This window comes from Microtus oregoni, unplaced genomic scaffold (genome assembly GCF_018167655.1).
Source record: "Microtus oregoni isolate MIOR12 unplaced genomic scaffold, Mior012 000060F_008, whole genome shotgun sequence".
Classification (NCBI taxonomy): domain Eukaryota; kingdom Metazoa; phylum Chordata; class Mammalia; order Rodentia; family Cricetidae; genus Microtus; species Microtus oregoni.
The window spans coordinates 172171-184600 of record NW_024543843.1 but is presented as its reverse complement, the minus strand read 5'-3'; the positions used below and the strand labels follow the sequence as shown (position 1 = coordinate 184600).

Sequence of the window (12430 nt, the reverse complement as noted above, 5' to 3'; positions counted from 1 at the left end):
GCAAGTTCCAGGACAGGCTCCAAAGCCACAGAGAAACCCTGTCTCGAAAAACCAAAAAAAAAAAAAAAAAAAAAAAAAAAAAAAAGCTGTTAAATTTTGTAATAGAGGTAAATTCTTATTAATTTCTTCAATGGTCCCAAGTAAAAGTTTCATCTCCTTCACAGATACTTTAGTTTTTCTCATGTCTTTCGACAGCCTGTGTAGTAATGTGGCAGGAAGTATAGTTACAGTGTCTTTGCAGGTGAACACAAATCTGTCAGTTCTGTGTTTATAATTTGACCAGAAATTATTTTAATTATTGAAGCAGTAAGAATAAAATGAAACCGTTCCTGGAAAGTTTTTTGTATCCTGATTGGAAAAATTACATTCTTTCCTAATGATTTTAGTTGCGTCTTAACATTTTCTTGTTTAAGAATGGAAGCAAAGCACAGCAGAATTTCCCTTAGCCACAGCTCAGCTTCTTTCCCTGAGAGCGGCAGTTGCAGTTTGCATTAAATTTGGTCTGTGTTTTCTAATTCATCGAATCGACCAGTCCGACCTTTGCATGTGTGATATTATCCTGAGCTGGGAATCCTAAGCCTCGGAACCTCTCTAGTTTGTCCATCTAACTCTCCGAAAGGATCGTCACATTCCAGGATCATGCTGGGTACGTGTGTCAGCAGCACTGTGCCCACAAAGGAATAAGGTGACCGTCTCTTTGTTTAAACTGAAGTCTGTGAGCACTCACTGGCGTGGCATTTCAAATGATACAGCAGCGTAAGTACAACTTTGAGTCATTTCTCTTGATCCTGGGTAGCATGGGAAATCAACAGGCACCGTGGAGATTGTATATGTAGTTACAATGTTTGCTACATACAAGGATCTACTGTCAGAGTTCAGACATTCCATGTCAGTAAGAGAGACACACTAGCCTTATGGCATCTCCCAGAAACAAAATAACAACAAAACTGCCAGAAAGAATAAGCTTTAAAGGTTATTTTTTTCTACTCAGAACAGTTTAACAATAGTCTGTCAAGACGGGCATGCAAGCCGGGCATGCTAGCTAACACCTATAATGCAGGACATGGGAGGTCGAGGTCGGGGGATTGCCATGAGTTTATGGCTAATTTGGACTTCATACTGAGTTTCAGAGTAGCCTCAGCTATAGCATGAGGCAGGCATTGCTTAAAAATAAATAAAAGAGAACAAGGGAGAAAAGAGGGAGAGACAGAAGAGAGAACACTAAAATGACTCCTAATGACATTCCAGTGTGTGTGTGTGTGTGTGTGTGTGTGTGTGTGTGTGAGTCTGTGTGTGTGTGTCTGTGTGTGTGTATGTGAGTGTGTGTGTGAGTCTGTGTGTGTGTGTGTCTGTGTGTATGTGTGTGTGAGTCTCTGTGTGTGTGTGTCTGTGTGTGTGAGTCTGTGTGTGTGTGTAAGTCTGTGTGTGTGTGTGAGTCTGTGTGTGTGTGTGAGTCTGTGTGTGTGTGTGTGTGTGTGTGTGAGTCTGTGTGTGTTGGGGGTGGGGTACACACACACACTCAGATCAGGACCTTGTTCAGCCATCATCGGAGAAGCTTCCTCTGGCAGCAGATGGGAACGCATACAGAGACCCACAGCCAGACATTATGGGAAGAGGGAGAGGCCTTGGAACCTCAGCCCTAAAAGGGACGTCTGTATCAAATCCCTCCCTTCAGGGCTCAGAGAACCCTGCAGAAGAGAAGGTCGAAAGAGTGTAAGAGCCAGAGGGGATGGAGGACACCCACAAAACAAGGCCTTCTAGAACAACAAGATGGAAGCTCATAGGCATTCACAGAGACTGAGGTAGCATGCACAGGTCTGCATCAGGTCACACATGTTACGGCTTCCAGTTTAGTGCTTTAGTGGGATTCTTGGGTGTGTAAAAAAGTGGGTATCTGATTTCTGTGCCTCCTCTTTTCTGTCTCTTAGTCTTGTCAACTCCAGTACGGTTTTGTTTTATCTTACTATGTTTTACTTTATTATTTTTTTTTAAAAAAAAAACCTTTAATCTCTAGAAATTCTAACACCTAAAAACAAAGTAGTTTAATAGTCTGTATGTTCCTTTTGATCCTGCAAAATGAGATTCTAGAATAACGTCCAGAACATGCAGACCGGATGTCTTTACTAAATTTTTCTTCAAAATGGATCAAGAATATTTTTCCTTCCTCCAAGCCACCCCCTTTGTCGAGGGAATAAACGGGGCACTTGTTGGCTCTCAGAGCCCCTCAGAGCGGAGTGGAAGAGAGCGGGCGAGCTTTCTGGCTGTGTTCATTTACGGTCCGGTCGCACACAGGGATATAATGAATTGTGGTCACTTTCAGCCATTACCCTCTCCCAGTCCCTCCTCTCTCCCCCGAAACACTGAGCAGGCCTCTTTGTTCTTTCCTATCTCTGTTTTTGAAGTAACTTTAGAGAGACATTGCTCTCCAGTAACGCAGCTGTCACTTTTAAGTATGTCATTTCGTGAATATTTGTGTCGTTTCATGAATATTCGTGAATATTTGAAGTGTGACGGGACGCTTTTGTCATCTGCCCCTGTAAGTCTGATTTTGAGAAAGGGATGGAGAAGAATAGTGTACTACGGTAATTTGATAATGTCACAGTTAAAAAGCTGATGCTTAGCCAAACTTCCAGAAGGTCCTAAACCGTAGTTTAGTAACTGCAGTCCTCTTTGCAGTAGTAAAGGAAGGTAGGTGCGGATGACGACACCCGCCCCCACCTCGCACCCCCTATCCCCGCTGACCTGGAATCTCCTAAGTATTTTCAGAGTGTTTTGTTTACTCTCTGTTCACACAGCTACAATTTGAAAAGGGGGCAGAACATCCCACATTTTATAAGGTTCTTGAAAGCTTTATAAAAGGTACTCAATTGGAATGGGGGTTGAATTAAGAGCAGACAGAATCAAAAAGACAAAACCCCGGGCACTTCTCCAAGGCACTTGTACGGGCAGCTGCCTTCTGGATTCTAGAAGCTCTAGAACCATCCTGCGCCAGGTGATACACGGTCCCACCGTTCTCTGCAGTGTTCCTTTGCTAGGGTCAGTGTGGGGAGAGAACTTAGCATAAGCTTGAAGCCTGACTCCAGGACCTAAGCCGAAGGGTGAATGAAGAGCAATCGACTTCATTTCTAAGAGCCTGGGATTCTTCCTCTGTACAGGGGACTCTTCAGTGAGCTAACCCCTCCATGTGCCCTAGCCTAAAGGAAGGCTCCAAGAAGTGAACTGCCCTTCTGATGTTTCTTAGCAACAGTGCACATCGAGAGAACAGAATTCCAAATACCCTTGCAAGATGACACCGATGTCACACGCTAAGAGAAGGCTCTTGGATGTGGCTACCTGAGGTGTGAGAAGTCCGGAAAAGGGAGATAGAGCCCAGTTGGTTGTTGTACAGGAAACAGACTGTTTTGTTTGTTTGTTTGTTCCCCATGCCTTTTTATTTTGCTACTAGTGACTTTCAGCCTCCAGATTCCAGTTAATTAGTTTGTCCCGTTGCACATTTCCATCTTTACAACTATGTGCCTCTCATCATTGACTCGTGTCCCCATGCAGATAGGAACACTGTCTGAGCCACAATAGCACTCCAGAGGTATTTATTGGATGGAAGACTTTCAAATATAAAAATATATATAGATGGATCGAACCCCTGGCTTCTAATTCTGTTTAGGAGCAGTGGATTTAATGGACTGTGTAGGTCATCTGTGCTTACAAACGGTTTTATGGACATTGGTATAAGTAGATGATTGGCTTAAAAGTGAAATTACCTTAAGAACAGAATGGATAAAAGAAAGTCCTCTATAGTTCTGGAATGATATTCCTACTTCCTAGGGTAGCACCTCAGCTATTGCTGGTCCCAGCCTTCCTCCATAGCTAAATTGTTTAAAGACATGGGATGCAGCTTCAGTTTCAGCCTCTTAGAGGTCTTGGATGGGTGAACAAACTCATGATGCTTTGAAGTCCCAGCTAGAAAATCATCTGACATCTAAAATGTAATCACCTGCCGGGCGGTGGTGGCGCATGCCTTTAATCCCAGCACTCGGGAGGCAGAGGCAGGCAGATCTCTGTGAGTTCGAGATCAGCCTGGTCTACAGAGCTAGTTCCAGGACAGGCTCCAAAACCACAGAGAAACCCTGTCTCGAAAAACCAAAATAAAAAAATAAATAAATAAAATGTAATCACCTGCTCCCACAGCGCCGGAGACTCTACCTATCTCCATGGAAGGAAGCCAGAGCTACTGTTCTGTGTCTGTGTTTCTCCACAGACACCCGTTCTCAGGTGATGGTTCACCCCGTACAGCTGCAAGTCACTTGGGAAAGTAATGGTCTTAGAAAATACACGTATTTGTGCAGGTTTGTGGCTCTTGTGATCTTGAAGAGTATATCAAAAGGATGTTTGTTCTCATTCTGATGGTGAAAATGTAGCAGATGTAGTGATCGGGCCAGCTTCATCAGTTCATCTTAGAGCATTGCAATAGCCCACAGTTCATCCCCCCCATCCACAGCCTCCGGCCGCCTCCTCGGTTCCTGCCGTCAGCCACTACCCCCTCTTCGGTTTCTATCATCTACCGTTTCATCGCGCTGCTAGGCTTTGCTTTTCATGTCTGTGTGGTTGTCATTGGAAGCACTGCAAAGGGCCCCACCTTGCTGCTGTAGTTAGAGCTTTTCAGGCTTCTCCACCTCGGGGAGCCAGAAGTGGACTTCTAAGTCCTGTACATACATGTGAATTTGCAGGAGCCGGAAGTGGGTTTCTAAGTCATGTAAATACGTGTAAATTTGTGGGAGCCGGAAGTGGGTTTCTAAGTCATATAAATACATGTGAGTTTGCACGTTCTTCTCAAAGCACCAGGTGATTACTTCTAACTTTTACTTTTTTTAGAAAAGAAGAGGCTTATTTGGGACCAATAAATTCTGCCAGGTAAGGGATTCTGGAAGCTGGAACTGTATGGCAGGGTTTTTTTTTTCTTTTATAAACTTTCTTATAATTATTTCACAGCAAATCATAATTTTCCCTTCTGTAGACTTTTTTGTGTAAACAGAAATAGCATGAGCTAAATTAATATAACTAAGTAACAAGCATTTGGTCATTTAAAACATATCTTACACTTAATAAATTGTTGAAATTAACTCATTTTTAACAATTAAATGTCTATGAACTGCCAATTAAATCTTTGAAAATATTGCTTTGGTGTATAAGTATAGTTCTTCTAATAATTTTCCTTAACGTTCTATATATGAAATTATTATATACCTATGCATTTTTTCATTTGGTAAATTTAACTTGACATTTTAGGGTTTATGAGAATGTCTTTTAACCTAGGATCCATTATTCATTCTGGAGATCGCAGAATGAATAAAGAGTTGGCACTGTTGTGTGTCTTCCTGGGGAGGCAGGAAGGATCATCTGTTTGGCCAAGTTGCTGAGGGGTGAACTCTGTCCAAGTCTATAGTACCCTTCCTGCCCAAAAATATCGGGGTTATTTGCAGGGGTGTGCACACATCAAAGGTAGTCAGAAAGTCTTATGGGCAACATACAAGCATTGATGCCACTGAGGAGTCCTGCCCAGGGCATGCACAACTCATGTCAACTGCACTATGAAGAAGCCCCCTGGGCAATTTGCAAGCAATGCTTCATCTAAAGTGGTCCCCATAGTCCATTGCTTACCTATGTAACCTCCGGGAGGTGTGGGGGGAGAGACCTCATAAAGGACATGAAGGCTCCTGAACCCATAAGTTCCCTGAGCCTCGTAGACGCTCCCTCCCTCCAGTGAGGACCTCGGCTACTCTCCTCTGATTCAAGGTGGTGATGACCTCATTCAACCCAACTCCACCACAACCGTTGGTCTACCCAACAGATCTTATAATGACTACAGAGAATGACCATCCATGACAAAAAAAAAAAGCCAATTATTTAATAGTAATTCTTTTTATCTAACTTTTAGAACATTGCAGGAAGACATAAAACAAAACTTCAGAATATTACATATTCTAATTTTTAAAATATGGAAACTCTTTGTATGGTAGTGCAAGCCTGAGTCTCACACACATAGTTCAGATATTGAAGGTCAGACGTCTAAACCCAGCACTTGTTTCAAGGGATCACGTGACCAAAATAAATACGAAAACACAACCTAAAAAGAGTGACATCATCCTAGATCACAGTCTCAGAGGTTCTTGCCGACAGTCTGTGGCTCTGTTTATCCTGGGCCTGTAATGAGGCCGAAGGAACACTGTGCTGTTGGGATGATGTGGGTGGCTGGCAGAGGCTGCCTGTCTTACCGCACATAGGAAGCAGGGTGGGAGGGAGGGACTGGGGGCCAGGTAGACCCTTCAGCAGCTGGTGCCCAGTAGTCTGCCTCCTCCTGGGAGGCCTGACCTCTCCCAAGCTCCACCATCTGTCTCCCTAACACCACCCGTGAAAGAACGAACACCAAGCCCACGCGAGACATTTTACGTTCAAGCCATAGGAGGAGAGGCTTCTTTGGGTTCCAGTCTGTTATGGCAGGGTTGGTGTGGTGACCTGAGCAGCTGCCATCCTGATGGGCAGAGGGGACAGTAGAGGCTTGTGCTGCAGGGTTTCCTCCTTCTTGCCCTTTAGCTCCTCCCTGGTCCCCCAGCCTACTGGGTAGTGCCGCTCGCATTTGGATGGGTTGTGCCCCCCCCCACACACATCGTCTCCCAGCCCCCTCTGTCTCCATCCCCATCCCTGGATTAGCTGATCCTCTCTGGTAGTGGCCTCACAGATATACCGAGAGGTATACGTGTCCCAATCCATACTGGCACTCAGGACCTGCCATCAAAATAAACATTTATGGAAAAGATAAAAGGGATTTAGACAAGATATTTTCTGAAAATCTGTGTAAGGAAATTGATCATTTTCAGTAGAAAATAGAGTACGTTTTTCTAATACTCATTTATTTTTTTTTACTAGAAAAACCTTCCTTTTCTAGTTTTCGCATGCTTTATACATTAAAGTAAATGACTGATCAACCCCCGTGAATGTAGTAGTATATATAATATACTCTTTCTGTTAGATACATTCCTATAGTTGATGAGCTTATTAGCCAACCCTTCTTTTTTAATCATTTATTTTACATCCCAACCACAGTTCCCCTCCCTCCTCTCCTCCCAGTCTCTCCCCTCCACTTCCCCTCTGTACCCCACAATCCACTCCTCCTCAGTTTCTATTCAGAAAAGGGCAGGCCTCCCATGGATATCGCAAAACATGGCATATCAAGTTCCATTGAGACTAGGAACCTCCGCCTGCATTAAAGCTGGGCAAGGCTACCCAATATGAGGAGTAGGCTCTCAGAAGCGAGCCAAAGAGTCAGACAGCCCCTGCTCCCACTGTTAGGAGTTCCACAAGAAGACCAAGCTACACAATAAAGCAGCCTTTTCAATGGGAGACAGCAGAGGTACGTTTTTGATATGGCTAGTTGCGTGTCATTCAAATGAAGGCAGCAAGTCAGGAAACAAGGACGCCAGTCAAACTGCTGCGCCAACTGAATGGACTTTGTGAGGAAATCTCTGATCTTACACACTAATCTGGTGACGGTGTCTTGCAGGGACCTCCGTAATGTGCTTTGGAAAGCAGGTGGTGGGAACTCGTCTGCCTCCATATTGGAGTGTTCAGCCTTGACTTACACTTAGGGATGGAAAATAGGAAGCAATGTTTTCAGTCTGGTGTGGTACAGATGTCAGATTTGAGCACGATACAGTTATATTGGGAATTCTTTGAAAAAGAATTTAGGGGGAACAGTTCTATTCAGCGATTGAACTGGATCCACCCCTAATTACCTTGGTTTGATAAAAAAAAATTTAAACTAGAATATTTTAGGTTCTAATTTTGTATGTGCTTCTGTGCTGTACCATAGGTAAAACCGGGAGAGATGCATTTATTTTAAGCAATGGAAGTTTTTAATTTAAAGATTAATTTTCAATGTATTTTTGAATGAGTGATAGGAAAAATGTACATTCTAGCTATGGTTAAATGAATAAGATTGTTTATGCTTTGATATATGCTTGTTATAAAGATAAAGAATAGTGCAGAATACAGTAAAGATGAGTTAAGTGACAATCATGAGCTGGCGTTTGGTAGATGGCCATGCAGTTTGGTCCTCGGTATTTCATACATCACCCGATGGGAAGTATGTTACATCAGCTAAGAATAAAATCTCGTGATAACAGGCTCTTCTGTCAACTTCGAAAATTGGGGATTTTTCTAAATACTGCCAGTTAGGTTAGGCTATCTATTTTATTTTTAGGCCTGATACAAATTGATATGCTGCTATATCCCTAGGAGCCACCAGAAAGTATTTAGATAGGCACATCTACAGAGAGAATAAACACCTGAAGTTTGCTTTCCTGACTTTTTGGGATTTTTTTTCCCACTGGTAGTATTTTTGTTTAACTTAATTCTGTGCTGTCCAATCCTCGTGCGATAAATTCAAGGACTGTCGAGGAAAGACAGTGGTGACCTTTGCCTAGCATCCACGAGGCTCAGGTTGGGATGTAAGGCCATATCTGCCACTCCAGGAAATGCGTGTTCAAACCGTCACCCGTGTGTTCATTGTGGCTGTTCCTTTACTGTCTCCTCTCCCAACTCTTAAACTTAGACCAAAAGGGGGCTAATTCTAATAACTTCACATTTTTATTTTTGGAGACTCTCACATATGAGTTCACTGCATTTTCCCAGTTTCTCCCCCCTCCATTTCTCTAGTGTTCTGCACCCCCCTCAGATTAGTTCTCTCCTCTTCTATACTTACCGTTGTGTTTCATGTATGTCTCACGACTCTTGTTGCCTGTGACATAAAGAGCAATAACTCTGCCCTCTTTCTCGCTGCGCGTTAAGTTATCCTAAGTGCTAATTTTATACTTTCTTGATTTATAAGCATGATCAGGGATGGGATTTATTTCTCCCCTCTCAAATGTCGTTAACTAATCCCACGTGAGACTCTGAGCCTGGGAGATTTCCTTGGTGGTGGTGTCAGCTGACCTGCCCTTTTTCACGTCACACCTGTTGAGTGATTCATCGCTCATCGCCTGCATTGTTTCATGAGCTGCCGGTTGTGTGATGTTAATGCTGGGGATTAGTCTCTGGGGTACACGGGAGAATCATCACGGTCTCTTTTTATCTACTCCACGTCTGTCTAGAACTGTTTCTGTAAGGGTGAAGGCTCGACATCATGCGTGTTTCTACGGCTGAATACTTTCATTACTGTACGTTTTCCCTAATGTGTATGTTTTATATGGAAGCCAAAAGGAATCGTAGGCTATAAATCAAAACCTCGCTTGATCAATATTTAAACAAGGATTGCATATTAACCAATCTGATACATGCATCTGAGTGTTCATTTGTAATATACTTTCCAGTACAGTGAATTTCAATCCATAGGACATGAAAGCTAATAAATTATTTTAAAATAAAGATACACACTTTCTGTTCTGTAATAAGAGCCTGACATTTACAACTTTGCCATAAATCAAAACTTAAGAAGTTAAATATATCTGTAGTGACTGTCACTGAGATCGTTCAAGAACCATGCTGAGCATTATCGCTTCCTACAAGGAAAACATTAACAACTTAATTTTAACCCTAACACATGGATCTTTAGTTTTCTGTAGTGTAACTCTTTAAAATGTCCCATGCCTCCTTTTATTGATAGCAGATCGCTAGGGGTGTGGTGATTCTCTTGTGGTCTTTGGTTTGTTTTGCTTTTGTTTTTATTCTTAATTCCTGGAGACAGCCTTACTGGTGAGTGAGATTCTTTGATAGCCTCATTGGGAAGCTAAGAGTTAAAGCCTTAAGGAGTAATTCTGCTCCACTTCTTTGCCCACAGTGCTGTCTCTGTCATTCCATTGAAGATAATTTTGACCCTTTGTTTTTAATCATTTGCTCTTCAGATGGACCCTGTGCAGAAAGCCGTCATTAACCACACGTTTGGAGTCTCCATTCCCCCGAAGAAGAAACAAGTTATTTCTTGTAATGTCTGTCAGCTGCGCTTTAACTCAGACGTGAGTATCACTTTTTTTCTTTCTGAAGTGTGTTGATTGTACCAGTGCTGATTGGCCTGAAGATGTTCATCTCCTCACTTGTGCCTGCTCTGTATCCTCTCAGCACCGGTTCCTCCTGATGACCCACTGGCTCCAGGGTGTCCAGTTTCCAAGTGACTTAGATTTGGTGCTTCAAATAAGAACAGTAGGGCAAGTGATTGATCATAAAAGTTAGGACATTCTCTTGTTTTATACTGGATCCCATTGATTCTATTTGCTTGCCAAAAATATTTGAAAATTAGAAATTATGAAAAAACTGTGTGAATGCTAAGAAGACTACGGAGTTTTTGACAAGAACAATCATATTTTATGCATGTGTTCAATCTTATTAGCTAGCCAAAGACTAGTGTATTATACAAGTTATGTTTCCAATTCTTTTAAATATAGGAAAAAATTTCTATAACTAGCCAACATAGACATTCTGCTGAAAAGAGGTACCAAGGAAAGGGTAAATTCTAAATAGATTTTTAAATGTAAAAAAATAAATAACAGTAGAAATATTCAACTGCCAAACAAAACCAGTTTCCAGGATGGTTAAAGAAAATGTCATACATTTACATAATGGAGTACTACACAGTGGTAAAAAATAATGACATCTTGAAATTTTCATGCAAATGGATGGATCTAGAAAAAAAAAAACATGTTGAGTGAGGTAACCCAGACTCAGAAAGACAGCTATAATATGTCCTCACTCAAACGTGGCTTTTAGACATAAAGCAAAGAAAAAAACTAACCTATAGTTCACAACCCCAGAGAACCTAGACAACAAAGAGAACCCTAAGAGGACATACATGGATCTACACAGGAAGGTGAAAAAAGACAAAGATCTCCTGAGTAAACTGGGAATGTGGGGGTCACAGTAGAGGGTTGAAGAGGAGGGAAAGGAAGGGAGAGGAGTAGAGAAAAAGGCATAGCTCAATAAAAAAAAGTGAAAAAATTACCAGTTTCCAGTGCAGATGGGATCTGACGACTGTATCTTAGATGTGGGATTTCCCAAGTTTCTGGATTCAAAAAGCTATTCTGCAAAGAGCATACCACAGATTTAACGTGTTTTTAGAAATACAAAAATAACAAGGCATCCTTCTTCATGTATACCACGATGTGACATTTCCATAGTTCTACACAGTAAACACAATGAAATTGCACTCACTGGAAAAGAAGTTGATCATGATCTAAACAATTATATTTAATGTGATTTCAACTAAAGACTGGTGACTGGTACCTCATAAAATTCCATTCTGAAGAATTTAAATGTCCTGACATAAACAGAGGAACATAGGATGTCAGTTCATTCGATGTCTCAGTACTATTGAGATCTCAATTCTCCTCAGGTTGTAAAGACAGCAGAGTGAATACCCAGACTCCCCAAACCCTAGCTTTTTGTTAATAATCACCCATGAAGATGTATACTTCCTGATTTTAGTGCTTACTACAAAACCCACAGTTATCAAGGAACTTTGAAAAATCAGTACACCTTGGCTCAGCAGTGGAAAGTACTTGCTACTTTTGCAGAGGACTTGGGTTCCATTCCTCCATAACTCCAGTTTCCGGGGAACCAGCACCCTCTTCTGGTCTCCATGGTACAGCACACACTAGTGCACTGGCATCCATGCAGGTGAAACACGCACACACACAAAGATAAATACATCCTCTTTAAAATCTCATCCGTTTGAGCTCCTCAAGCCCAATTACTATCAACACTTTGTACTGTTTATGTAACCTTCCGGAGTTGTTTTATGGAACCATTTCTAAATGTGACTGTGTTTTTCTTTCTCTTAGGTATAGAGTAGCAAGCTTTTCTCTGCCTCTGTCTGTTGGTTTGTTTGTTCATTTGTTTGGTGTTTATGCCGCACACTTGCACTGTATTCATGTGCATACAGGCATGCACATGTGTATTTGTATACATGTCTATGTGCAGGCATGCACATGTTGTATTTGTATACATGTATATGTGCAGGCATGCACATGTGTATTTGTGTACATGTATATGTTCAGGCATGCACATGTATATTTGTATACATGTCTATGTGCAGGCATGCACATGTGTATTTGTGTACATGGATATGTGCAGGCATGCACATGTGTGACCAAGAGTGTGAAGGTCAGAAGTTGATGTCACATGTTTTTCTCAATCTCTCTCCGCCTTTTCTCCCTAAACCTGGAGCTCATCTTTTCAGCTTGACTGTCTGGTCAGTGAGTTCCAGAGATCCGATTCTCTGTCTCCAGCAGATTGCTGCCACGCCTAGCTTTTGCATGGATGCTCATTATTCTCATGTTCGCATGGCAGACACTTTACCCATCGAGCCATCTCGCCACCTCCTGCCTTGTCTTTCTCACAGCACAGTGTTTTACTGAGAAGCCTTTCTGTCCGTGTAGAGTACTCCTTG

At 42.1% G+C, this 12430-nt stretch overlaps 1 protein-coding gene across 6 annotated transcripts in view; it reads left to right on the top strand.

The window, feature by feature from the left end:
- LOC121439152 (zinc finger protein 385B) overlaps positions 1 to 12430 on the top strand; it is a 165420-nt gene that overhangs the window by 92290 nt on the left and 60700 nt on the right. For 4 of the 6 annotated variants that reach the window (XM_041639654.1, XM_041639658.1, XM_041639656.1 and 1 more), the window contains exons 3-4: positions 4870 to 4908; positions 9894 to 10004. In XM_041639654.1, coding sequence (XP_041495588.1) covers positions 4870 to 4908; positions 9894 to 10004 — 150 coding nt within the window. Of the gene's footprint in view, positions 1 to 4869; positions 4909 to 9106; positions 9210 to 9893; positions 10005 to 12430 lie in introns of those variants that run through there. The other 2 variants (XM_041639659.1, XM_041639655.1) reach the window with 2 other exon arrangements.